At 42.5% G+C, this 27,753-nt stretch overlaps 1 protein-coding gene across 1 annotated transcript in view; it reads right to left on the bottom strand.

The window, feature by feature from the left end:
• Cfap57 (cilia and flagella associated protein 57) overlaps window positions 1-27,753 on the bottom strand; it is a 59,256-nt gene that overhangs the window by 20,854 nt on the left and 10,649 nt on the right. The window contains exons 5-17 of the mRNA XM_042677355.1: window positions 26,321-26,528; window positions 24,062-24,214; window positions 19,830-19,969; window positions 18,310-18,475; window positions 16,987-17,100; window positions 15,563-15,775; window positions 13,674-13,847; window positions 9,333-9,494; window positions 6,378-6,533; window positions 4,419-4,512; window positions 3,599-3,789; window positions 2,318-2,491; window positions 1,085-1,243 (exon numbers count right to left, since the gene is read on the bottom strand). Coding sequence (XP_042533289.1) covers window positions 1,085-1,243; window positions 2,318-2,491; window positions 3,599-3,789; window positions 4,419-4,512; window positions 6,378-6,533; window positions 9,333-9,494; window positions 13,674-13,847; window positions 15,563-15,775; window positions 16,987-17,100; window positions 18,310-18,475; window positions 19,830-19,969; window positions 24,062-24,214; window positions 26,321-26,528 — 2,104 coding nt within the window. The remainder of the gene's footprint in view (window positions 1-1,084; window positions 1,244-2,317; window positions 2,492-3,598; window positions 3,790-4,418; window positions 4,513-6,377; window positions 6,534-9,332; window positions 9,495-13,673; window positions 13,848-15,562; window positions 15,776-16,986; window positions 17,101-18,309; window positions 18,476-19,829; window positions 19,970-24,061; window positions 24,215-26,320; window positions 26,529-27,753) is intronic.

Below are 27,753 nucleotides of genomic sequence, written 5' to 3'. Positions count from 1 at the left end.
TATTTATCATCATTTACTCATGGGTGGCTTCACATATGGTACCTAGAGTTGATTCGTTGAGACAGAGACCATATGGCCAGGAAAAGCTTAAAATGTTTACCGACTAGTCTTTTACAGGAAAGGTTTGTTGACCGCTGCTGTTGGCCAGGGGAAAGCACTGAAGAACTGTAAGGGGGAGAATGACATGGTTATATATTTGTACTCTGGCTGCTGTGGTGGTGGGGACAGGGGATGTGAAACAAGAAGGAAGGATGTTAGGAGACGGTACAATTTTCTAGGTGAGGAGGCCTTCGTCTGTCCTTGTCAATTCTCACTCTGAGAAACCAAAGAGAGCTTCAGGTTCATACCCAATCCTGTCTATGTGGAAATGGCACATAGCTGCTATTCCAGTGAAACCTTACAAGCTCTTCTTGATAGGTCTCATTCTCATTTTAAGGTGAGAATGGAAGGCTTGTAGAAGTTGCCCAATGAGTAATCCTTGGTAAATGGAGGGGGAGGGACCTATTTATCTAATGGTGGAGCTCAGACCACAGGGGAATCCTTGCCTGGCTAAGATACCAGATGCAGAGCTCATGATGAGGACACATGGAGTTAGGATTGGCTCAGGAGGATAGTTCATTCTGGAGAGTGAGGGGGTATACCTCAGAATGTGTATCTGTCTTGTGAGTGTTTTGTGGAAAGGGATCCTCCAAAGTGGTACTAGCTTCCTGGGGTACCCAATAGCTACAGAGCCAATTCTAGAGGAGTCTTTCTCTGGCCAAGAGGCCCATGTGAGCCATATAGTGTGTAAGCTCCCCCTGTCCATGGAGATGAGACACCTTGGGATACCTGGAATAGGGCAATATGAAGGCCCTTGGCATCAGCTGATTCAACCCAACCCATCCCTTACAAACTGTGATTTGGGACAGAATAGTTGACCTCCTGGAGCTCAGTTTCCTGAGCTGTTGGAAGAATTGAGTGTGATGTGTTGCAGTAATCACTCCAGTGCCATCTCCTCCATGAAGTCAAATACATGTGCTCCAAGAGACTGGAGGCCCTCTCTCCCAGGGCTGTGGGTGAGAGAGGCTGCAAGACAAACCCTCACCTTGTCTTGGATCGTCTCATCCCTTTCCTGGATCTCTCGTTTGAGGCCTAGCATGTCCTTCTCCAGAGACTTGATGACTCCTTGCAGTTTCACCTGTTCTGCCTTGAGAAGTTCAATGTCATTGGTTCGCTCTTCGATCTCCTTCTGGAGGCTGCTGAACTGAAGATACAAACAGCAACAGGAAAGACCACGGGGGTCTTTGAGCTTATCCACACTCCTTCCAAAGAGCTCCCTAACACTGGCCAGCTGCGGGCTGAATGCTTCTCCCCTGAGAATACCATGCACTCAACATCTTTGCATTTGGGTAGGGGTGGGGGGCATGCGGTGGGGGGGGGGGGGGGGAGAAATACATTCTGTTGTTGTTTTTAAGTCTGGGTCCCAAGATATAGCTCAAGATGGCCTCTCCTTGGTCCTTATGCCTCAGGCTCCCAGGTGCTAGGATTACAGGTATATGCCACTATGCCTGACTCTTTCTTGTTTGTTTGTGAGAGGGAATTTCTTGAGAATCTGAGATTGTTTCAGAATTTCCCAGGCCAAATGGATGACAGAGTATTCCGCCTGATGATTTCCAAGCCCCATTCCCAGCCTGTTCTGATAGCAAGCTTCTGAGCTGATTTTTCTGAGTAGACTCAGGATCTTCTATGTTCACACAGACCTTGGAAGGTTGTGATCAGTGGCCTACAAAGGTCACAGAGATTGGACCTTACTTAGTGAGCCATCTTAGCCATGTTTGAGAAGGGAAGGTATGATGTCCCCTAGACTCCATGGGGGTGTGATTTCTCGGCTTCTCTAGGGCTAGATAATTAACTATAGCAAATCTATGAGTCACAGCCATCATCAGTGAATAAAAAATGATCAGATTTACCTCTCTATCCAAGCTTATACTTCCATCCTCAGGAATTCAAACAGGATCCACCATGCCTGCAGGGTAGCTCCAGGCTAAGACATTGTCTATCTCAATCTCTTTCCCACTTCTGTCACTTTCTACTTCCCCAGAAGTGAAAGCCCAGAGCAACCAGCAGTGTGTGCCCTATGGAAAAGGATGCTGGGAAAAGGGATGAGGTCCCTTCAAAGGATGTAGCAGCAGGGATGTCTGCCTAAAGGCACACCTGGCACTGTTCTTATCCTAACCTGCTCACTGGAGGGGAGGACATGACTCTTGCTTGGCCACCCAGGGCTCTCTCTGCTTCCTGGGCCTGCCCCTGGATCTCTCTGGGGGAACAGCCCCCATACCTTCTTCCTCATGATGCCTGTTTCTCCTTTGAGCCTCAAGTTGGATTCCTTTTCATCCCGAAGCTTTTTCTCATACTTGGTTTTGATGTCCTGGATTTCTCTGTCTTCATCTTCTTCGATCTGTTTCTTGGTCTCTTCAAACTCCCGCAGCTGTTGCCTGACATCTTCTTGTGCCTGACAGGGGGTGGGGGTGGGGTAGATGTCATGAGGAGAGGGGCTCATGATGCTCCTGTGCTGGGGTAAGAGCAGCACGGAGGCCTTTCCTAGAGAATGGGGGAGGATCCCGATGACAGATGGACTCTTTCTTTGCCAGCCAGGCCTCAGGCTCTACCACTACAACCACCCTCTTACCAACACCTCCAGATCTTTACCAATACCCCGGATTCCTGTAATTTTCCTTCACAGAACTTGTGACAGATGTAATGATAACCTATATGTAATTTTATATCATAATTATGTTTTATACTTCATAAAATATTTTTATACATAAATAAAATTATATATAAATATAAAAATATAACATATATACTCACACTATATGTATGAATATATATGTAGTTTTGTGTGTGTGTGTGTATGTGTGTGTGTGTGCGTGTGTGTGTGTGTGTGTGTACACACCAGTACTGGAGCCTAGGCATGTCCTTTAGCTTTTTTATTCAAGGCTAGAGTTCTACCACTTGGATCATAGCTCTACTTCCAACTTAAAATTTTTTTTATTTTGGTGCTAGTCCTGGGGCTTAACCTCAGGATCTGGGCACCACTGTCCCTGAGGTTTTTGGCTCACCACTTGAGCCACAGCTCTACTTCTAGCTTTTTTGGTGGTTAATTGGAGATAAGTGTCTCATGGATTTTCCTGCCCAGGCTGGCTTTCAATAGAGCATGATCCTTAGATCATGCCACCAGCACTGGCTACCTCCAGCTTTTTTTGCTAGGAAATTGAAGATAAGAGGCTCAGAGACTTTCTTGCCTGATCCAGTTTCAAACCACATCCTTAGATCTCAGCCTCCTGAGTAATTAAGATTATAGGCGGGAGTCACCAGTATCCAGCTCTATTTTTGTTTTTATTTGTGAAGTTACTCATTGTCTCTCCCATTCTATGTAAGTTTCTTGAGAGCAGAAAGGTTTCATTTCATACTGTCCCCCTCCCCAATTGAATTCCCTATGGACAGCACATACTGGCAGACAGTAGCTACTTGATAAAGCATTGAATGACTCTTTAATTCTGCCCTCCCTCTTCTTCCCTCTGGAAAGGAAGACACAGAGCTTGGCTCCCAAAAGTACCTCTTCCAGAAGACTGGTTTTCTCCTGCAGCTTGGCCTCATAAAACTCGGTCAGCTCCTCCAGGGCTTGGCTCTTGGTCTCATCATTGTCTCGGAGTTGTTTTTCATATTCCTCCTGCATCCTCTGGGACTTGAGCTGCAGTTCCTGGTACTTCTCATATTCTAGAAGCAACTTCTGGTTGTTGCAACATTCTGAAGGGAAGAAAGAGGGCAAGTTGTTATAGTGGTTGAGCAGCATCAGCCCGAGGGGCACAAGGCTGGAGCTGTCACCTCCAGAGCCAAGTTCAAGGCCTGCCTGATCTCTCTCAGCGCTTGCCTCATCTCTATGCCTGCTCCTATTCCGCAGCTCTCCAGGTGGCCAAACTAAGTCCATGCCACTCAGGGCAGAAAGGCTTTTAGGAAGGTGTGGGAGAGGTAGCATTTGAAGGGTCATGGCCAAGAAAAATGTCCTGAGAATGCAAAATAGGAATTAGTACCTCCATGTTAAGGAAGAACAAAATGAACCTTGGTAAGGTTAAGTGACTTCTTAAAGCACCTAGCAAGTAAGTGCTGAGTCTAGGACCAAGGTGGTTCCCCATCTGAGCTCTAAACCTGACTTTCCATTACCTCCTACAGGCATGCAGTAGGTGTTTAATATGTACTTTGGGAATGAGTAAATAGGCAGGAATGAAAAAAACCACAGTGATTGGCAGGGGTCAACGTGGACTGTTTATAGGGTCGTGTTCCCTGGGACTTCTGTTGTCTGGGGGCTTGCACTCCTAGCCTGTCCCCTTCCAGGTCTCACAGGTCTTCCTTAGCCATGTGGCTTTCCATGGACTCACCCAGGTCTTGCAGTTCCCGGCTTTGTTTGTCTAGGAGTTCGTCGATATACTCATGGTGAGCTATATCCTGTCTTTCTTTTTCTGTTTTCAAAACCTAAAACACAGTCACATTTTTTTTTCATCTATGCATCTGCTCAAGGCACCCATGGGATGAGAACCAACTTCACAAGTCACACTTCGTAAATTTCACTCACAAAGATTTTTTTTTTCAGGTTTCTATTTCACACTAAACATTGTTCTATGGAGCAACAACATGATCATTTCTACACATATTATATTTCACCCCAAATGTTCTTGCACTTCCTGTTTGTACGCTCGCTATTAAACGGGTTTGTCCGTAATGAGTAGTTTTGGCATATCAAATAGATTTGGGGGTGAAAATGTAAGAATTCATTTGTGTCCTTGTAGGTATGATGTGACTTGCACTTTGCTTCTAACTCTTTAAGTATGTCAAAGTGTAAACTTCTAAGAAGAGCTTTTTCTGAATGACCAGGACACCTGTTGGCCAGGAGTTCTGGCCCAGTACCTAATTTTGTGCATATGAATGACCTCAGATAAATGCTTGCTGACTAAATGAATGACTTAGTAACATTGTGAGTCAGGGATTTTGCAGCCAAAGTCTCTGATCCATAGAGGTAACAAAACAGAAGAAACATCTCTTGAAAAAAAAAAAAAACTGGGCATGCAGCTGGTGGCTCAAGTTGTAATCCTACTTACTCAGGAGGCTGAGATCTGAGGATTGTGGTTCAAAGCCAACCCATGGAGGTAAGTCTGTGAAATTCTTATCTCCAATTATCACCAGAAAACTGGAAGTGGTTCAAAGTGATAGAGTACTAGCCTTGAGCAAAAACGCTCAGGGATAACACACAAGCTCTGAGTTCAAGCCCCCTGACCAACCAAAAACAAAAGAAAGAGAAAAAAACTGGGGTATTTGGATGAGAGGACAGGTGGATTAGTGGAGACAAAAAGAGGCTTGGAGACTCCTATACCAAATCTCACTATAAATAGGTTATAACAATTTGACCTGGGCTGGGAAGATGGCTCAGTGGTAGAGCACTTGCCTTGCATGCCTGAGGCCCTGGGTTCCATTCCTCAGCACCACATAAGCAAAAAGAAAAAAGCCGGAAGTGGCGCTGTGGCTCAAGTGGTAGAGCGCTAGCCTTGAGCTGAAGAGCTGAGGGACAGTGCCCAGGCCCAGAGTTCAGGCCCCACGACTGGACCCCCCCCCCCAAAAAAAAACAAAAAACAAAAACAATTTGACCTAAACTTTCTTTTTCTTTTAGTCATGGGGCTTGAACTCAGGGCCTGGATGCTGTCACTGAGCTTTTCAACTCAAGGCTAGTGCTCTACTACTTTGAGCCACAGTACCACTTCCAGTTTTTTGTTGGTTAATTAGAGAGAAGAGTCTCACAGACTTTCCTGACTGTACTGCTTCAAACCGTGATTCTCAGATCTCAGCTTCCTGAATAGCTAGGATTACAGGCATGAGCCACCAGCATCTGGCCTTGAAATCAATATTCTAAAGTCTTGTGTTTTTATTCTCCCTCCCTCTTTCTCTCTCTCCTTCTCTCCCTTTTTCATGATACTGGGATCAAACCCAGGGCATTGTATCACCAAGTTATTCTGTTTTTAAAAGAAGTTTTCCTTGATCACAAATGTTTGTAAGGGATTTGGAAATTTTGATAGAAAAATAGAAAGAAAATATAAATTATCCATAAACCTAGCTTTCCGGAGATAAATGCATTGTTATCTACTTTCTGTGTTTACTTGTTATACCTAATTAATACAACTCAAGAGGGAAAATTTTGTCCTCTGCTCTTTTCTACATAGCACCTTTCTGTATACATTTCTGACTGATTTGTCACTGAACATTATTCTACGCATCTCAATTGATCAGAGCCACCCTCAGAGTAGTTTGTTTATGACTTGTGGTTGTTCATTCAGGGTTCTCAGACTGACCTGGTTTTTAGTTTTTAAGGACTCCATTTCCTGAATGAACTTGTCTGTGAGATCCTTAATTTTCTCAGAATAATTCATGTCCTTTAGTCTAAGTTGATACTCATTCTCCATTTTTAACTCTTCTACACGGGTCTTTAGCTCCAACATAACCTGAGCCTGTGGAGGAAGGAAACAGAATCAGGAGTGTTCACAGTAGATGAATGAGAATATTTAAACCTGTGACTTTAATCTGGGGTCTACAAGGTCTCATGATTAAGCTGATTTTTTCTTTTTTTGTCCCAGGGCTTTTCTGATGGCATTGCACAGCGCAGGCTGCATTGGACGTGGACTGTTGTGATGATGAGTTGGGGAATGAGTGCATAGTCCAGGTGAGAGATGAGCTGAGGTAAGGGTGGAGGGGGGCAGAAAAGTGTATAATGACTGAAGAATGCACGTTTAGCAAAAGTGGGGCCAGACTGGGTGTGGGGTGGGAGGGAGGTGAGAGGATGATGGCTGGAGATGCCACCCCTGCCATTTACCTGAGGGTTGGGCATGGCTTGAACTCAGGCTCTTGAATGCTCAATTGTTGTTTTTTTTAAATTAATAGTGCTCTACCACTTGAGCCATACCTCTACTTCTGGCTTTTCACTGGTTAATTGGAGATAAGATTCTCACAGATTTTTTCTGCCTGGGCTGGCTTTGAGCTGTGATCTTCAGATCTCAGCCTCCTGAGTAGCCAGGATTACAGGTGAGCCACCAGGGCTGGGAAAGTATGACTTTTAGGGTCCTGGTAGAGAGGGAGCCAGGGAAGGAGATAGGCAAGGATCTGCAAGGAAGAATAAGAGGATTTACAGTGGATGATTAGCATGTGGTCTTGTGGATTCTGAGAGAGGAGGGAGGGTCAGGAAGTAGGCAGCATGTAGACCTCCAGCTTGGTAGCAGAGCTTTCATGCCTAATTGGTCACTGTGGTCAGGCCTTCAGTTCAGTCTTGCATCTCCTATTTGCCCTCTTGTCCTGCCATCCAGGAAGAAAAGAGAAGAAGCCAGCCATATTTGCCTGCCACAGGGACACAGGAAGCTGTCTGTCTGTCTGACTGTCTTTCTGTCTGTGTCTCTTCCCCCTCTCTTTGACTTTTATGTAGAAAGCTCTAGAGATCTCTAGAAGGGATCTTCAGGAAACACCAGTGGCCTATCATCCTGCTTTGTGACTGCTTTGCATTACTGTCCTGACAATTTCACCATCTCTCTCCCCACTCAACTGTGAGCATCCGCATCTGTCTTTTCAACTGTGTATACCTAATAGCTAGCTGATGATCTTCAATAAACACACTTAGGTTCTTGCTAAGTGGCAGTGAGTGAAGGGCTCTGGGATTCTCCATGAGTCAGACATGTAGCTTCTCTTGTAAGGAGTTCTGTCCAAAAGTGTATGCTCAAGTCTCTACAAAACACTTTTTGGAACATTTACTACATCAACGGGAAGGAGGTTCCCTTGGTACAGTATCTAAAAGAATGGGCTGTGGACTAAATCTGGATTTGAATTCTGGACCTACTACTTACCAGCACCGTGACTGGAAACCTGCTCTGGAAGGGGGAGGGGTTTGGAGAACAGTAACTTCTTTATAGAAGTGTTGGGAGATTTCAATCAGAATTACTTATGATTTAAGGTGCATGGTGCTTGCTTCCTGGCAAATGCTGGGTATTAGGAGTCAATGGTTTTGTTATTCAAAGGCATAGGTATAACGTTCAGGAATGCTTTCTAAATACTTCTTTTAAATTTGTTTTGTCTGTACTTGAGTTTCAACCCAGAGCCTCATGCTCACTAGGCAGGTGCTCTAACATTTAAGCCACAACCTCAGCCCATTATTTTACATTTATTTAATTAATTTGAAAATGCTAAAAAAAAAACACCAGCGGGGTTTACAGCTATATAAGCCAGGCAAAGGATATACCTCCCCCTAGACAGTGTTACCCCCCTCCCTTTTGTTTTTTTTAGGGACGGTTTCATGTACTAGCAATTATTATGTTTCACAGACACAACTGGGGTACTTGGTTGGTCGGTTCAATTTTGTAAATACTGAGTGGCTTCTATGTGAGTAGTAAGTGCTAGAAACTATGTGTCACACAAGGAGAACTGTATACATGGCTCCTGCTCTAGCACAGAGCTCAAGGCTTGAGCCACAGTTCCATTTCCTGCTTTTTTTGTTATTAATTGGAGATAAGAGTCTCACAGATTTTTCTTGCCCTGGCTGGCTCTGAACCATGATCCTCAGATCTCAGCCTCCTGAGGAGGTAGGATTATATAACCTCCCTTCTATTTGCTCACAGAAAATGCAGTGCAGGTCTCTCTCTCTCTCTCTCTCTCTCTCTCTCTCTCTCTCTCTCTTTGTCTTTCTGGGTGGTACTCAGGTTTGAACTGAGGGCTTCATAACCTCTCTTGCTCAGCTGTCACTCTACCACTGGTGGTACCCCTCCAGTCTGACTTTTTACTGGTTAACTGGAGATAAGAGTCTCATAGACATTTCTGCCTGGATGGGCTTTGAACCATGATCTTTAGGTCTCAGGCTCCTGAGTAACTGGGACTGCAGATGTGAGCCACTGACACCCGGTGATGTCTGTTTCATTCTTGCCTGGGACTACATCTTTCTCACTGTGAGGCTGAGCCCGAGGTGGCTAGGCTAGGCCTCACTCTTAAGATATTAATAAATACACCAGAAGATCGAGAGTTTTAAAAACGTAGGCCATTTTCAAGCGTCTAGTTGAGAGGCTCGTGAGATAGAAAGACGGTGGCAGAGGATGGAGGACAGCTTGACGGTGTGCATGCAGCGTGCGGGCAGTCATGGTGGCGGCAGGGCAGTCAGGCGGCAGGGCAGGCAACAGCCAGGCTTGCAGAGGACCCGAGATGCTCCTCCTTTAGGGAAGCTGAATGCAGTCTGGAAAGGAATTTGCACATCCCTCTTCCCTAGAGTTGGTTCTTACCTTCTCCTCCATGTCTGTTTTAGTCACGAGCACCTCTTCAGCAAAGCCCACCTCCCTCTCTCGCTTGATTCCCCGGCCGTCCTTATCATAGACCTTCCAAGTGAACAGGCAGCCGTCCTCTGCAACTGTCAGCAGGAATTGATCATCAAAGGTCAGCGACATCTGTTAAAAAAAAAAAAAAGGGCACAGCAAGGAAGCTTTCTGGGGCCATGTATGACGGGCTGAGCTGGCTGTGGGGCAAATGTGCATGTTACTGCTTGTGTGGGCTCTTGCCTGTCTAGCAGAGAATCTGACAGAAGCACCTTGGTATAGCCATGAGTATCTTCATTCTTACACATGAATTTAAGGGAGCCAGTGTGTGGGGAGAAAAAAAATGCCAGGCCGACTCAAAGCAGGGGTTAGTCAGAAACTTGGCTTCTTCTTCTTGTTGTTGTTTTTCTTTCTTTCTTTCTTTTCTGGCAGTACTGGGGATTGAAATCTTCCTTCAGGGCCTTATGCTTGATAGGCTGGGACTGTACCACTTGAGCCAAAATGACCGCCAGTCATTTTGTAATTTTATTTTGTTTCTCAGATAGTGTCTCCTGCTTTTGCCCAGGGGGCCAGTGTTGGACTGCAGTCTTCCTACTTCTATATCCTGAGTATCTGTGATTCACGGATGTGCTTTATCATGCGTGGCTTAATAGAGTCTTGCTCACTTCTGCCAAGGCTGACTTTGATCTTCCTATCTCTACCTCACAAGTAGCTGGGATTACAGGCATGTACCATCATGCCTGGCTCCTGGTTTCCTGATGGCATCATCTATAGAGTTATAGCTAAGACTTCATTCTTCATTATGCCTCTTTTTGCCAGTATGTTTCTCATTACTATCTTAAGTATTTGCCTTGGGGTGCAATCTTTACTGTGCAAATAGAAGTAAGGATAGATTGTTTAGTGACTATTTTAGCTATGTATTTGTCTTTTGCCATGTTTTGGAGCAGGGAAGATCATTCCTTTGTCTTGGTGGGTTTGATTTTAGTAATCTTGTATTTCTTAGCTCTGGCTTTTTGGTATCTCTGTTGATCAAATCCATAGTTTTGAAAGGTAGAGCTGGCTTTTGACCTCCTGACTCCTAGTGTGCTTTCTTTACTTCATAGCCTTAAAGACAGTTCACTTCTTTAAACTCCTGATTTTCTGGTGTGTGTATGCAAGCCCCATAAGACTGAGAGCCACAGGGAGGGGTTACTTGGTCTCTTGAAAGAATGAGACAGAAGGCCCCACAGGATTCCAACTCTCCAAACTCAATAATGAATGAACCACTAACAGTCCAGAGTAGTCAAAAGATATGAAGACATGTCACTGATGAAGACATAGAGATGGCCCAGTGTGTATGCAAAAGAAAGACATCCAACAATCTTAGTCACTAAGGAAATTAAAGACCAGGGTGAGAAACCACTGCACAGCTATTAGATCAGCTAAAATACAAAACAGTGATAATACCAGGTACTGGTGATTATGCAGAGAAACTGGGTCTCTTCTGTGGTGCTGGTGGAGAAGTTTAATAGAAGTTTAAGCTGCTAGTTTCTTAGAAAATTGAGCATCCACTTACATATATGATTGAGCAATTACACTCCTGGGCATTTGCCCCAGAGAATTGCCAATTTTCATACAAATGAAAACCTATACATGATTGTTTATAGCAGCTTTATTTGTAGTAGTAAAACTAGGAAAAAATACAAGGATTAGGGGATTTGTTTAGCAGACTACTGTGGAATATTACTCATCCATGACAAGAATAAACTTAATAAACAAAGCAACTTGAGTAGAGGTGAAAGAGAATTATTCCCAGTGAGAATACCATGTGGCTTTTAACTGGCAACACTAAAGAAATGGAGATTGAGGGGATGGTTGCCAGGGTTAGGGATGGTGGGGGGAAGTGGGCATGACACAGTAGGGTAGCATGATGGGTATGCTGGTGGTAATATTTCTGTCTCTCGATGGTGGTAGAGGTCAATGAACTATACATGTGATAAAATGTCATAGGTTTACACACAAGCAGTGTACCAGTGTCAGTTTTCTTGTTGATATTGTACTTGAATCTGATGTAATTCTCTTGACTCCTATGTAATTCTTGAGTCTGATGGAATTCTTGGGTGCAAAGTACACAAGAAGTTTATGCTGTCTTTAAAATTCCCTGTGACTCTTAATTATCTCAAAATGACAAGTTAAGGAAGAACTATAGAAAATGTCTCTCTGCAATCAGTAGTATGAATCATACTTGTTAAAAATGGTAGTACAGCCAGGCACTGGTGGCTCATGCGTATAATCCTAGCTACTCAGGAGGCTAAGATCTGAGAATCACAGTTCAAAGCCAGCAAGGGCAGGAAAGTCCATGATATTCTTATCTCTAATACACCACCAGGAAACTGGAAGTGGCACTGTGGCTCAAGTAGTAGGGCACTAACCTTGAGCTGAAGACCTAGGGACAGGGCCCAGGCCCAGAGTTTCAGCCCCACAACTGACCAGAAATAAATAAAATAAAAATGGTAGTAACAGTACTCTTTCATTCAGGACTTCTGTCTCTGTCTAGGAACTTCATCTCAGGAAATAATCAAAGATGCATAAAAACATTTGCATATTCATTCTGGTTGGAAGAGAAGGCTTAATGAGGTATGGTCATCATATGACAGGACTTTCATGCCTCTGAGGAATATCTAATTATGTGGAAAAATTCTCACAATAGAGTTAATTTAAAAAAAGAACAGGTCACAAAAATGTAGGCATGTAGTATGGTATTAATTTTATTTCAAACACATACATAGTATATATGAAAGGGAAAGAGGAAATGCATCAAAATATTAATGATGATGCTACTAAGATGATTTTTAGTTTGGAAACAAGCATGTGTTGCTTCTATGATAAGTACGATCTTATTCGTGAGACTTAGTAGATCTGAAAGGAACATGGGAAATATAGTGTAGCAATTTCCTTTAGACCCAAGGCCCAGGCTGCACACAGAAATATTTCATTTTATAATGAAAAATCTTATCTCCATAAGGAGAATGCCTCTGGGCAAGCCAATAAAAGAGTTTGAACTGAATTTGAAACCTTGGGTGTTTGTATAACTCAGTCTGAAATAAGACTGAGGGAAGAGGAGAGGAGACACATATTTTCCCAATACCTGTGTTTCAGAGGTTCTTTGAATGTAGATGGTACATTTTTATTTACTGTGAGTAATCTTTATTATTGGATATAATTTGTTTTGTGCTAGTACTGAACTTAGGGCCTGGACACTGACCCTTAGCTTTTTCACTCAAGGCTGGTGCTCCACCACTTCCAGTTTTTTGCTGGTTAATTGGAGATAAGAGTCTCATGGACTTTCATGCCTAGGCTGGCGTTGAACCATGATCCTCAGATCTCAGGCACCTCAGTCTCTAAGTATCTGGCTTGGCTATGATTTCTTGTCAATCATTTCTCATGCTACAGAATCCTTTCTATTCACTTTTTGTTGTAGCAAAATACACATAATGTAAAATGGACCATCTTAAGCACTTTAGGTACACAGTTCAGTGCTACAAACTACATCTGGCATATGTAGCCATTATCATCATCCATCTCTATGGTTTTTTGTCTTGTAAAGCCAAAAGTCTATATCCATTACACAATCATTCCCATCATTCCTCCTTCCTCTAGCCCATGGCAACCAGCATCCTACTTTGTCACTATGATTTTGAGGACTCCTAAGCTCTTATAAAAGTGGAATCACTCCTCTTATTTGCCTTTTTATGATTTGCTTCTTTCATTTAATACAATATCCTCAGGGTTCATGTTGTAGTATATTTCAGAATCCCTTCCTAAGACTGAATACTATTCCATTACATGAATCTACCATATCTTGCTTATCCACTCACCTGTCTAATGTCACTTGAGTTGTTTTTCACATTTTCACTATTAAACATAGAGGAGGAAATACAAGGATTAATTCACAAGTGTGTGCTCACTTTCTCCAGGAGTGGCTTTCTAGATCCTTTGGGGATCTAGAAAGGGAGGGGATAATCTCTTGGCTAACCATGTGGCATGCTGGTGACCTAGGTGGGACCCCTACAGTACCCATCAAACGCCTCATTGTCATGCATGACCTTGTTGGCAACAACCTTGACCATAACCTCTTATTTGTATGTTTATTTCCTAGAATCAAAACTAAAAGTAGTTGAGATAAAGAATCCTAATGGCCAACAGATGTGTAGGAATTGGTTAGTAGACGAATGAATAAGGGCAGCAGACACTGGGAAGGAGATTGAGGTGGAGGGGTGAGAAGGTATGTCAGGCAGGGCCTGGCCACTGAGGAGAGGGGGCCCCTCTTACCTTGGTGATAGGGCCAGCATGTGCCTGATACTCGTTGAATTCTTTCTGCACAGGCAGAGGATACTTCATGGCACGGATGGTTCCCACTGAGGTACCCACAAACATCATGCGCCCGGAATGTGAGATGATAATAGCTGTGTAGATGACGTCAAATGCTGACATTTCTCGAAGGACCTGGAACACATAGAGCTCTGTTTAGAGTAAGAGTCCACGCTATGTCTCTAGATTCTTGGCATCATTTGCTCCCTCTCCTCCACTAGCATCCTTAGGGGTCAGTGTGTGCATGTGTGCATGTGTGTGCGCCTCGTGTATGTGCTGGTACTGGGGTTTGAACTTAGGATCTCACAGTCTTGCTTGGCTTTTGCATTCAAGGTTGGAGCTCTACCACTTGAGCCTTAGCTCCAGGCTCTACTTCCAGATTTTTGGTGGTTAGTTAGAGATAAAGAATCTCACTGACTTTTCTGCCTCAGCTGACTTGAAACTGTGATCCTTAAATCCCTTAGATCTCAGCCTCCTGAGTAGCTATGGTTACAGCATGAGTCACAAGCACTTGGTTCAAGTTTTTTTTTTTAAGATTTTTCTTCTATTCTTATAGTGTTTGATGTAGTGCCTAACACATAAAAGGCTAAATACTTCTTGATGCTTGACTGGCAAGGAGTCAAGAAAAATGCTAGTGACTGGAAGACTATTTAGTGCTTACTATGTGCCAATCATGGCTCTCAAATCATTTCTACGTGGTAACTCACCAGTAATCATAACCTCCCTACCAGGGAGCCAAGTTCTGTGTGTTTTAAAGATGATGCAACACATGAGTCACAGAGATGGAAAGTAGCTTGCTCACCCCATTCACCTGAGGGGCAGTCTGGCTCCAGCTATGTTGTCACACTTCTCAATGTGAGAATGGGATTCAGATCTTAACTTTATTCAGGAAACACTGATTTCTGCCCATTATATAAACAGCCGTATGCTCAGGAAACTCATTCATTCCTTCTCCCCTGAATGTACTCATTCACCCCTCCCCCCAGCCTGCATGCTTACTGGAGGGAATTTTGTTGTGGGCCATGCAATCTGTCAGCTAGAAGCCATGTCAAAGGGACTGAAACATAGCCCTGCCCTAAGGTAGCATTATTCTGGTCCAGCTCTGTAAAAGCTACCACAGAATCAGGACCAGACTTCCTCTGTGTGTAAAGGAGAATCACAATGTTCTAAGTGGGTTCTAACCACGCCTCAGGCTGTTCTGTGGCTGTGGTAGACATGACAAGGGCTGAGGAGACCCGGGAGGAGCTGTGGCTGGGCTCTTGGAGAGCGACACAAGTCACATTTGTCTGAATTGTCTTTGCTGAGCTCTTCTCTCTGCTCTTCATTACATGAAATGAGAATGTGGAATTTCTCAAATTTTAGATGTTACAGTTTTCAAAAGGACCTGCTGTCATGTCTAGGTGACAACAGATAACTCTAGCTGTATTTTTACTTCTGCTAAGTGCAGACCAAAGGCAAGGGTGCAGCGTAGAGGTACAGCTGATCTCCATGCCTGGAGGGCAGAAGGGAAGCGCCAGACAACAAGCATAATGGAAAGGGAAAAGGACTCTACAATTTGATCCAGCCAGAAGAGCAACAGGCAGGAAGTTCAGGAAGTGATCAGAATTGAGTGGATCCAACAGGAAGAGTAGCCAGATGCTCTCCCAGGAGGAAGGAGCCTTCCTTTTTTTTATATACATTCTCTCCTTTCCTTTTTTTTAAAGTCCAAGACTGGGTCTTGAGCTCAGTACCTACTGCTTTTGCTCATTGGCTAGCACTCTACCAATTGAGACACTTCGGTAACCCACATTATGCTTTCTTGTGTACGCTGTCTTCTGTAGACTCCAGAGGTGGGACAGGTGGAGACTCACCGAAGAATCTGCAATCTCCTTGAGGGTCTGGTCTGATCCAACAGCAAAGATAATTTTGCCATCAGGGGAGATGGTCACAGAGTTGTAGCTGCAGGACTTGAGCACGCATTCTGTCTCTCTCTTTCCTGTAGACAGATTCCATTCATACACAGCACCATCTGTGCCAGCAGAAATCAGCTTGCTGTCATCTGTATTCCATACAACAGACCGAATCTATAGGGAATAAAGACATAGCCAGATAAGAGTGCACATGTGCGCGCGCGCGCGCGCGCGCGCACACACACACACACACACACACACATACACACATACACCATGCACATGCTCCAAAGTGAACTCCAACACGAACTCTCAGGGGCTCTATTAGACTAGGGCTGAATGTCCCTTCCTGATAGAGACTTATCTGAAAGCACAAAACATGGCTCCTTGGAATTGTTAACATTCTGTTTTCTGAGATGCTTGTAAATACTGAAATCCAATCACTCTCACCTTTTTCACTTTATAAAGATGAGACTGAATATGAGTTTAAAGGTTGTGACCAATTATTGCTATATTACCATGACCAGGATCCAAAATACTCTCATTAATCGTGTAGATATATACAAGTAGTTCCTTAGCATCTCCATCTTTGACCCCTTCCCTGTACTCTTCAGTCTGCAACCAAGGTAATCTTTTAAATATGGTCATACCTTTTCCTTTCCTAGACATTCTTGATGCCTTTGAGGAACAAGGGAGTTAAAGGCATAGAACCAGATTAAAGGCATAGAACAAGATTCCATGCACTTGGACTCCCGTAAGCCTCCCAGTCCCATCTCATCCCATGCTTTATCCCAACAGCTGTGATGCAACCCCACAGACTCTTCAGTTCCTTTGACACTTCCTGAAGTCTCTTAGCTTTTTTTTTTTTTTTTGGTGTGTGTATGCGTGCATGGGTGTGTGTGTGTGTGTGCCACTCCTAGACTTGAATCAGGGCCTGGGCATTGTCCCTGGGCTAGCACTCCACCACTTGAACAATAGCTCTATTTCTAGCATTTCATTGGTAAATTGGAGACAAGAGTCTCACAGACTTTCCTGCCCAGTCTTGCTTTGAACCATGATCCTCCGATCTCAGCCTCCTTAGAAGCTAGGATTAAAGACGTGTGCCACTGGTGCTTGGCAGTTGGTTTTTAAATCCTTATCTACAATGACTCTCACCACTGGATCTGGTTAATTCCTACTCAGCCTTCTAGGACCAAGCCTTTGCAAGCATCCCAGCCTCCTCCTCATTTCCTTTCAAAATGAATGATTGGTTTTATGTTTCTCTTCCCATTGGCAGTGAACCTTATGAAGACAGGAATTCCTTCTTTGGTCACTTGTATTGCATGGGTTAGCACAGTGACTGCATCTAAGCCCTTTATTTCCCTGGATGCTAGTCACTCACGTACCTTCCCTGTGTGTCCTTTCAGGTTTGTGATGTTCTCTAGGCTCGTGGTGGTAAAAATGTGAATGACATTTCCACTGACTGCAGCAAACAGGTGACCTCCATTGCTAAAGGCACACTACAGGGAAACACAATGGGAGCAAGCAAGAAGAAGTGAGCAATCTAACTGGAGACTGGAGTCAAGAGTGGCTATTCTGGAAGAGTTCATTCAGGTTGGAACTCCATGTGAAGACAGGAGTGGGGCTGATATTCTGTAGCTTGTAACAGCTAAGATGCTACAGATCCTGCCCTGCCCTACTCTGTAATCATTACACAGCTTAGACTTTGTATGGTAGACACCCTGTTTCGAAGGGGGAAGGTGACTCCAGAAATCAGTGTCTTGTTCATTCAAGTTATTTTGTGGGGAGGGAGAACCTGGATGATTGTCTATTGCCTCTGTTGAGGCTTAGTTTTCCTGGCTCTTCCTATTTCTACTCTCATTTTCCCAGCTGGAACTGTCATTTGGAGTTTACTCTGTGTGTATGTGTGTGCGTGTGCATGCATGCACATGCATGTGCTCTTACTGAGTCTTGAACTCAGGGCCTTGGGCTCTTGCTTGGATTTTTTTCTCAAGGCTGGCGCTCTACCATTTGATCCATACCTCAATATCCATACCTGGATTTTGCTGGTTAATGTAAGATAAGAGTCTCAAAGGGCTGTGTTGGCTTTGAGCTGTGATCCTCAGATCTCAGCTTCCCAAGTAGCTAGGATTACAGGCTTGAGCCATTGGTGCCTGGCTCAGGGATTCCTTTTCTTCTTCAATAATTGTTAAGATACCATGATGACAGAGTTGACCTGTCTCTCAAGTAAGATTTAACAAATTTTTAGGTCCAGTGAAAGATTTGGCTGGCATAAGAAAACAGGGATAAAACCAAATATTCTATGAGTTCAGCAGGAGATGTATTTGATTTTTTTTTAAGTCACTGAAATTTTATGAGTCAGACTTTGGCTCCACCTTCCCAGTTTGTGTTAGCTTTTTTTTTTTTTTTTCTGTCGGTCATGGGGCTTGAATTCTGGGCCTAGGTGCTGTCCCTCAGCTCTTCAGCTCAAGGCGAGCGCTCTACCACTTGAGCTACAGCGCCACTTCCGGTTTTCTGGTGGTTTATTGGAGATAGGAGTCTCACAGTCTTTCCTGCCCGGGCTGGCTTTGAACCGAGATCCTCAGATCTCAGCCTCCTGAGTAGCTAGGATTACAGGCGTGAGCCACCAGCGCCCGGCTTGTGTTAGTTTTTGATATTCCAACCTTGGATTTCCAAGAGAATGGACCTTTATCTGTATTAGTTTTTACCTCTTTGCATCCTCTCACAGAGTATTCTTTGAAAGATCGTATATCATCAATGAGTAGATTCATAAGGCGAAGTTTGTCAGCAAACCCTACTACAATGAAGTGCCCAGAAGGGTGAAGGCTGATTGTATAGGCCTCTTCTTGGTATTCCTTAAATAGTTCCAGAGTACTATGAAAAAAATAGTTATTGAATTGTAAGTCAAAAATTGCTTAACTATTTCAAGCCCTCAACTGTATTGGGTATATACTGTTAATACAGCATTTGACATACTTCATTTCTTACAATTATTTGTTCCTCTTTTCTAGATTCTGGTTACTTGAGGATTCTTGCTTAGCACTTGAAGATAATGTTCAGTTAATAAAGAAACTGTTCAAGCCAGGCATTGGTGGCTTACATCTGTAATCCTAGCTACTCAGGAGGCTGAGATCTAAGGATAGTAGTTCAAAGCCAGCCTGGACAGGAAAGTTTGTGAGATTCTTTACTCCAATTAACCACCAGAAAACTGGAAGTGGTGCTGTGGCTGAAAGTGGTAGAGGGATAGCCTTGAGCATAAGAGCTCAGGGAGAGCACCCAGGGCCCAAGTTCAAGCCCCACAACCACCACCACTACCAATGAAAAAAAAGAAGGAAAGGAAGAAAAAAAGATAGGAAGGGGCTGGGAAGGTTGGTCAGTGGTAGAGTGCTTGCCTTGCATGCATGAGGCCCTGGGTTCAATTCCTCAGTACCACATAAGCAGAAAAAAAAAGCCGAAGTGGCTCTGTGGCTTGAGTGGTAGAGTGCTAGCCTTGAGCTGAAGAGCTGAGGGACAGTGCCCAGGCCCAGAGTCCAGGTTCCATGACCTACCAAAAAAAAAAAAGAAGATAGGAAGAAAGAAAGAAAGGAAGGAATGAATAGATGAAGGAAGGAAGAAAGGAAAGAAGGAAGGAAAGAAGGGAAAGAAAGAAAGAGAAAAGAAAAGGAAGAAATAACAAAAGAAAGTGGTCAAGTGTTGTATAATGACTTTGAAGATACTGCTTTGATGAGATTCCAACACTCATAAGTATTGTTCTCCTCCCCCATCAGCCCTAGCAGTTGTATGTAAGAATAAAGAAATAGTTTAAGTTATGCCAGAAGAATATAATCACTAGGGTGTTTGGAGAAGGAAAAAGAGGAGTAGTAGTAAAAGAACTTGGAAAATCCATGAAGTAAAAACCACATCTGGGGAAAATGAGCAAAGAGGAGATGCGGAGGGACAGTGGAACTTATGTAAAAAAAGGTGAAATATTAAGGTATTACTTTTATGTCCCTAGTGTCTAGCATAATGTCTGGTGTGTAGTAAGCACTTAACAAACCAGAGTAATTTCCTAGCCCATGCAAGAGTAAGAAACAGGTGACTAACTTGATTTAAAAAACCAAAATGAATTTTTTAACTGAAAGCTTCAAAGTAATTAAATTGTATAACTCTCTAATTAAATCAATTTACATAAACAAATTTACCAACTGAAATTCTTCATACTACAGCAGCAAAGCCTTTGCGTCCTTACTTTGATTCATAGTTCCAGATGCGAACGGATCGATCCAGGGAACAGGTGGCAATGAGGGGTTTGCGGATGCAGGTAGACAGACTTGTAATGGATGCTGAGTGTAATGGGTACATTAGGTACTCGAAGTGAGCAGGCTCCCCCTGGAGAAATCATACAGAATGAAGACCCAGCAGGGTGAGCAAAAGGCTGGCTATGTACCTGAGCTCTAATTAGTACCTGGGAGCATTAATTCGCCTTTATGTATGGAAATCAGGCCATGGCAAATTGTCTTAAATGGTATGCAGATTTTCCTGTGGTGCTATTATTTTAAAACATTATTTTAATGGCAATTAAATATTTTGTTCTATGAATATTCTAGAAGTGAATTTAACCATTGTGGTACTATTTAAACATTTTAGTGGCTCCCAATTTTTGTTATTAATGAATAATACAAGACTAGATATCCTTCTATATAGGCATATATCTCTCTGATCACTTCCTTAGAATGCATTTCTAAAGGTGGAATGCTGGTAAAATGGTATGAATAATTTTAAGTATGTCAGTAAGTAATGCCAAATTTGTCTCTGAAGAGAAAGAACTAATTATTTTACCACCAGCAGCAAACAAGAATAAGTGGATGATTTTAAATTTAAAGAAATCCTATTGTGGTGGCATGTAGGTATTCCAGGTGTCTGTCATCAGAGGCAGTATCACTGGGACATCTAAATGAGGTGTGAGGGTTGGAAAATTTAATGAAGCATATACATGTTAGAAGTATTCATAAGACAAGACAAAGGCTGGGATGAGAATTTCTTCAAATTCTGGCTCTCTTCCCTTATAAACTTACATGTACCCACTCCTCTTTCGGCATATTGTAGAGAAAGAGGCAGGCATGGATGACTGCATTCTTCTCCATTTGTTGCTTCTTCTTTTCCCAACATTTTCAACATCCTTGCCTCTATTATCACATCACTATCTTTCTTGGGCTTGGAGGATTGGAATCTAGGCCTTGCTAGGCAAGCACTCTACTACTTGAGCTGCATTTCCTGTCCTCCTATTAGCTTTTAAATACATTGAAATTTTTCTTGTCTTAAAAAATAAAGCACTTCAGGGCTGGGAAGGTGGCTCAGTGGTAGAGCGCTTGCCTTGCATGCCTGAGGCCCTGGGTTCGATTCCTCAGCACCACATAAGCAAAAAGAAAAAAGCTGAAAGTGGCACTGTGGCTCAAGCTGAAGAGCTGAAGGACAGTGCCCAGGCCCAGAGTTCAGGCCCCACAACTGGACCCCTCCCCCCAAAAAAATAAAGCACTTCAGAAGTGGTGCTGTGGCTCAAGTGGTAGAATGCTAGCCTTGAGCTGAAGAGCTGAAAGATGGCACCCACGCACAGATTTCTAGCCCCACAAATGACAAAAGAAAGAGAAAGAAAGAAAGAAAAGAAAGAAAGAAAGAAGGAAAGGAAGAAAGAAAGAAAAAAGTACTTAGGGCTGGGAATGTGGCTTAGAGTGCTTGCATAGCATATATGAAGTTCTGGGTTCCATTCCTCAGTACGACATAAACAGAAAAATCCAGAAGTGGCACTGTGGCTCAAGTGGCAGAGTACTAGCTTTGAACAAAACTGGAAAAAAAGAAGAGAAAAAAAGCACTTTTTCTTCCCACTCTTCTCTGCACAATATGCTTTTCTTGTTGAGATATGGGTCCTGTGAACTTTTTCCAAGGGATGGCCTCAAACAATGCTCCTCCAAATCTTGGCCTCCTGAGTATCTACCTAGTTCTTTATATCTGAGAAGTGTTTGTCATCAAAAGCAGTGGTCTATTCTGTGTGCCATCCATAAATAGATATCATGATAACAATGCTGAAAGGCTTTATTTTCTCAAGGAGAAAATCTTGAGAGCATCAAAAGAAAAATCACTAGTCACTTATAAGAGAACTCTGATTAGTTAGAAGGCAATTCCAGTAAGATTAACAGCAGACTTCTCAGCAAAGACTATGGGATTATAAGGGGATGGAATTATATGTGAAACTATTCAAAGAAGAAAAAGATCAACTTAAAATACTGTATAGCTAGAAAAACTATCAAAATGAAGGTAAAATTAAAAATTCCTGACAAAGACCGAAAAAATTTGTTCTTAGTTGTATCAGTCAGCTTTGCATCACAGTAAGAAATCCCTGAGAAAATCAACTTATAGAGTTATATAGACAATGATCTGTTGTCCTCATTGTTTTTAAGTTTGTGTGAGGCAGCCCATTACAATGGGAGCAGGTGTTGGTGCACACATCACATGGAGGGCACATCAGTGACTTGAAGACCTCCTATTAGGCTCATTCTTCTAAAGGTTTTACAATCTTCCAACAGTGCCATAGTCTAGAGACCAAGTTTTTAACATATGGACCTTGGGGTGACATTGTGGATCCAAACAATAGCACTGGCAGACAGAAAACACTAGAGAAAATCCTTCAGGTTGGAAGCAAGTGACCTCAGACAGTAATTCAAACCCACACAAAAAAATAAGGAGCACCAGTAAAAGTAATTAGCTAATTATAAGGACAATATAACTTCATGTTTCTTTTTTTTCTATTTTAACTGGCTTAAAATTAGTTATATATGTATGTATATGTTGTTGGACCCATAGCATGTAGAATAGCAATGTATCTGCCAATAAAAGCACACAAATGGCTGTATTAGACTAATGAAATATGGATAATGGTAACTGAACCCACAGAAACAAATGAAAAGAACAAAAGTGGTAAATAAGTTTAGTGTTAAAAGGCTATAAATATGTATTTATTCCTCAGTCTTCCCTTGACTTCTTTTAAAAATACAAATTACATACCAAGTAATTTTAACAATATACTGTTGCAGGTTTGTAACACTTATAGATATAATACAAATAAACAGTAATACCGTAAAAGGAGAAAAAGTAAAGGAGTTAGAAGTTAACATTCTATATTTTACTAGTATCAAATTGGCCTAGGTCTAAATCTGATTATGACATGTCAAAATGTATATAAAGAGTGCCATGAAATAACTAAAATATATAGTGAAGAATAATCAGAAATTATCAGAAAAAATCAGAAATTAAGTGCTACATTAAAAATTTGCTTAGCTGAATGCCAGTGGTTCATGCTTATAATCCTACCTACTCAGGAGGTTGAGATCTGAGGATTGTGGTTTGAAGCCAGCCCAGGCAATTAAGTCTGACTCTTATCTCCAATTAATCACAGAAAGAGCAGAAAGAGCTGTGGCTCAAGTGGTAGAATGCTAGCCTTGAGCAAAATGAGCTCAGTCAGTGACAATGCCCAGGCCTCAGGACTGGAAAAACAAATATGCCTAGTATGAAAGATAAATAAACAAGAGCAACAAACCCATGACACACATAGAAAACAAAAGGTAAATTACAAGGCAGACATAGAGGGAAATGCAAAAAAGCCAACAACAATAAAAAACAAAAACAGGAAGACATAAACTCAGGTAATCAAACATTAACATTAAAGCTCATCTCTCCCACTGGATTATCCTGCAGTCCTAAATCTTGTTTATAATCCTTTCATACTTAATGTGGCAGATAAGTGCTTGCTTAGGATTGGGGAGGGGAGGGAGGAAGGTAGAGATACAATAATAAATAGTGTAGGCTTATTCTGAGGTGATGAATATGTTCTAAAAATAACTCAATAAAGCAATTGTAAAAACATTTTAAAGAAGAATATGTTAAAATTTCCTGTAATGATGGTAGATGATCTATTTTCCTTGTTATTCCATCAGATGTTTTATAACCATACCATAAGGTGCCTGTGGATTTAACATAATAATATGTTGCTGATGAAGTAAACAATGTAGATAATTAGCTTCATTTTTTATGGTGCTTTTTTTGTTGCAATGTCTATAGTATATTTAGGCCAACTTCTTGTGTTATTTTAAAACAACACAAAAATCAACACTAAAAATTTTAATATATACATTTTTGTGCTAATGAGCAAATATAGCAGTAGATTAAATTCCTTGAAGTGTGATTTCTGGTAAAAGGCTATGCTAAATTAAACAGCATCAATGTGTCCTCCAAAGGCAGCAGCAATTATACTTCAAATGTTCCTACATGAACCGGTTAAAATTAGAGTTTCTTTTGCTCAATTATAAAGTGAGGCTGAATGAACACATACTCTATCTATCTGGAGGAAAGTCTACCCATGCAGTGAGCAGCCCTTCTGCTAGATATGCAGGTCTGGTCTGGAAGCAGGGGAGGTAAGAGAAGGCTTACTTTGCTGATTTCGGTCAGGGACATGGTGATGCTGTAGAGCTGGTTCTTGCCGGTGCTGGCTATCAGAGTTTCTTCTGAGGGGCTGAAGCACATGCACAGAATGTCTTGTTTGTCTGACTGACTTGGATCATTGCTCTGTGGGTCTATAGGAATCTGCCCAAGACACAAAATAGGTATCTGTAATGGCTCTATACTATCAGCATGTACTTGGTTAGCATGTAATTGAGCTGTGAGAGTTCTACAGAATCCAGGCCTATATGAATCCTACCAGGATGCTACTTGGGATCAGCCTCAGGTATAGAGAAGAGAGGGCCTGAATGCCTCCATTTCTGTGCTATTTTGTTATTTTTATCATGTTGAGATTAAACTCAATCTTAAGCTTTCTTGGATTGATTGCTCAGCTGGTGCTCTACCACTTGAGCCAAGTTTCCATCTTGGCTTTTTTTTCTGGTTATTTTGGAGGTGGAGTCTCTCAGACTTTTCTGCCTGGACTGGCTTCAAGCTGTGATCCTCTGGATCTCAGCCTCCTCCTAAATTGCTAAGAGAACCACCAGTTCAGGGCTCTGTAGGTTTTGAACACCACCACACACTCACCTTTAGTAAATAGTGTCTGAATAATAAGATAGTTGCATGTGGCAAAATTATTATCAACTGATAACTTCCCTTTGAGATCCTCTGAAACCACATTAATCTAAATCCCACTCCTGCCCCCATGTTGGGAGCCAGTGGTTGTGGTCATCTGGCAGCAAGCACACCAGTATGTTGTTCTGGGCAGCAGAGAGTTGTGGCAGCCCTTTCACTGTGTGGAATGAGCCTTGGGGCAGAGAAAAGTAAACTCATACCGCTTCTGCCTTCTCCACCTCAGTCCCACCTTTCTTGCTATTTCCGCCAATTTTCCTATTTTGGGTACTTTTCCCAAGGTATCTAACTTCAAAGCCTGAGTCTCATCTTTGCTTCTGTGTCTGACCTCCTACATCTACTCAAAGACACTCTCCCTTTCCTCTTACCCATTACCCACTGCCTTGATCTCATTACCATTTGCTGCAATAACAAAAATATTTCTTAATTGATTGTTAAAAAATAGCAGAGTGACTACTGCAATTTTCTGAGTACCAGCTACTGCACACAGCAACTTAGACAGACTGTCATTTCATTTTTTTATCTCCCTGTCATGGCAGTTATCACATTATGTTCTTTTTCTTTTTTTTTGGCTAGTCCTGGGGCTTGAACTCAGAGCCTGGATACAGTGCTCAAAGCTGGCACGCTACCACTTGAGCCACAGCTCCACTTCCTACTTTTTCTGTTTATGTGGTACTGAGGAGCCCAGGGCTTCATGCATGTTAGGCTACATTCTACCCTGAAGCCACATTCCCAGCCTCACATTATATTCTTGGTGAAGAAAACATAGGTTTTAGAAGATCCAAATTCCATCTCAGGTCATTCAGCCAATATATGCAGAACCAAGTCTAACTTATTCAGTGTATTTTGAAACACTTTTGGAGTCCAGTGTCTCAAGAATCACTACTGTGTGTCACAGGCAGGTTGCTTTCCTTAATCATAACCCTTTTCTACTCAAAAGCTTCACAGGGTGCCTTCTGTATTACATCCTCCACCCTCAGACTGATGTTAGACATCTTGATCAGCCTTAGCTACTCTCTTTTTCCTTCAAGTGAGTTTAATCCCTCTTCACTGGGGAAAAGAATATCTCCCAAACACATTCTTGCATCCTCCTATGGTGCTTTTGTTTAAGTGTTCCTGCCATCTAGAGTTCCCATTCCTTCCTACCAAGTATTACCCATCTTCTAAAACCCTTCTTTCAAGAGTACTATCAAGTACTAAGAAGTCCTCCTTGTCTTCCACAAGCAGTCATACCTTACCACTCTCCATAATACTCTGTAATAATTATTCCATAAGCATTCCTGAAAGCTGATCGTATGCCAGGTAGTTGGCTTGGCATTAAATATCAGCATACACTAATAATAGAAGTGTTAAAAAAAACAATGGAAACTTTATGGTTCAAAGAAGAAATACAATTTTCCACAGTTCTCTCCCAGGATTCAAATCCAGAACATCCTAAACTCAGGTCTTGTTCATCTTATCCTAAATGCTTCCTCAGGCCAGAGATCTCTGCTACAATTTCTGGTCAGCTTTATAGCTCCCTCTTTCCCCTTCAAGTTCCTTGTCAGAATGCTGCTGCTGCTGCTGGAGAGCAATGCCAGTAAGACCCCAGCTCTGTTCTTCCCTTCCGTCCCTCCTTACCCGGATTTCCCTGCTCTCCCGGTAAGAGTCTTTCTCTTCCACCTTCTCAAACAGCAGAACTCTTCCTGGCCCAGCAGAGCAAGCAAATCCCTTCGAATAGGTTGCAATGGCAAACACTTGGGGCATGGGCAGCTGATTGTGGCTAGCGGTTGTGGTGACCTGTTCAAAGGAAGGGACTGGGGAACTGATTGGTGGAAATTCAATCAGGCTGGAAAAGGAAAAGAGCAAATAAAACTTCAGAGACTAACTCCTAGGGAGTTGAGTTTTTCTTGAAAGGAGAAAGAAGGATATCCCTAGATGTGCATAATAACATCACTGATCCCTTCCTTAGGCAAATGCTGTCCTATAGTCTGGGTATGCACTACGAACTCCAGAGAGGACTGTAAGGCGACATATTTATTTGGTAGCTCCACAACCTGGTGTGGGCATGATGATGATGGTGATGATGATGATGACTTTCATTTTGCTTAGAAAAAAGTGGCTCGGAGGGTTTGAGTTTTCTAAGATCACACAGGAGGTGACATTGTTCAAGAAGAAATATACTCTTTATTTATTTATTTATTTATTTTTGCCAATCCTGGGCTGTCTCTAAGCTTCTCTGTGTTCAAGGCTAGTGTTCTACCACTTGAGTCACAGTACTACTTCCAGCTTTTTCTGAGTAGTTTATTGAAGGTAAGAGTCTCATGGACTTTCCTGCCTGGACTAGCTTTGAACTGTGATCCTCAGATCTCAACCTCCTGAGTAGGTAGGATTACAGTTGAGCCACTGGCACCTGGCTAGAAATATACTCTTTACCTGACTTATATAACTGTAACCCCTCTGTCCATCACTTTAATGATTATAATTATATATAATATAAAATTATTACTATTATTTTGTCAGTTGGGGACTTGAACTCTGGGCTTGGGCACTGTCCCTGAGCTCTTCAGCTCAAGGCAAATGCTCTACCACTTGAGCCACAGTGCTACTTCCAGTATTCTGGTGGCTTATTGGAGATGAGTCTCATGGACTTTCCTGCTGGGGCTGGCTTTGAAATGTGATTCTTATATCCCAGCCTCCTGAGTAGCTAGGATTACAGGCAAGAGCCACTGGCACCCAGCACAATTTTTTTTAAGAAGCTAAGCTAAGCTGGGCACCAGTGGCTCATGCCTTGACACTCAGGAGGCTGAGAATTGCAGTTCAAAGCTAGCCCAGACAGGAAAGGCTGTGAGACTCTTATCTCCAATTAGCCACTAGAAAACCAGAAGTGGAGCTGTGGCTCAAAGTGATAGAGTGCTTGCCTAGAGCAAAAAAGTTCAGGGACAGTGGCAGGCTTGCCCTGAGTAAAAAAAAAAATCAAGCCGGGCGCTGGTGGCTCATGCCTGTAATCCTAGCTACTCAGGAGGCTGAGATCTGAGGATCTTGCTTCAAAGCCAGCTCCAGCAGGAAAGTCC

Source organism: Dipodomys spectabilis, unplaced genomic scaffold (genome assembly GCF_019054845.1).
Source record: "Dipodomys spectabilis isolate Male_0828 unplaced genomic scaffold, ASM1905484v1 ptg000002l, whole genome shotgun sequence".
Lineage (NCBI taxonomy): Eukaryota > Metazoa > Chordata > Mammalia > Rodentia > Heteromyidae > Dipodomys > Dipodomys spectabilis.
This window is presented reverse-complemented; position numbering and strand designations above follow the sequence as displayed.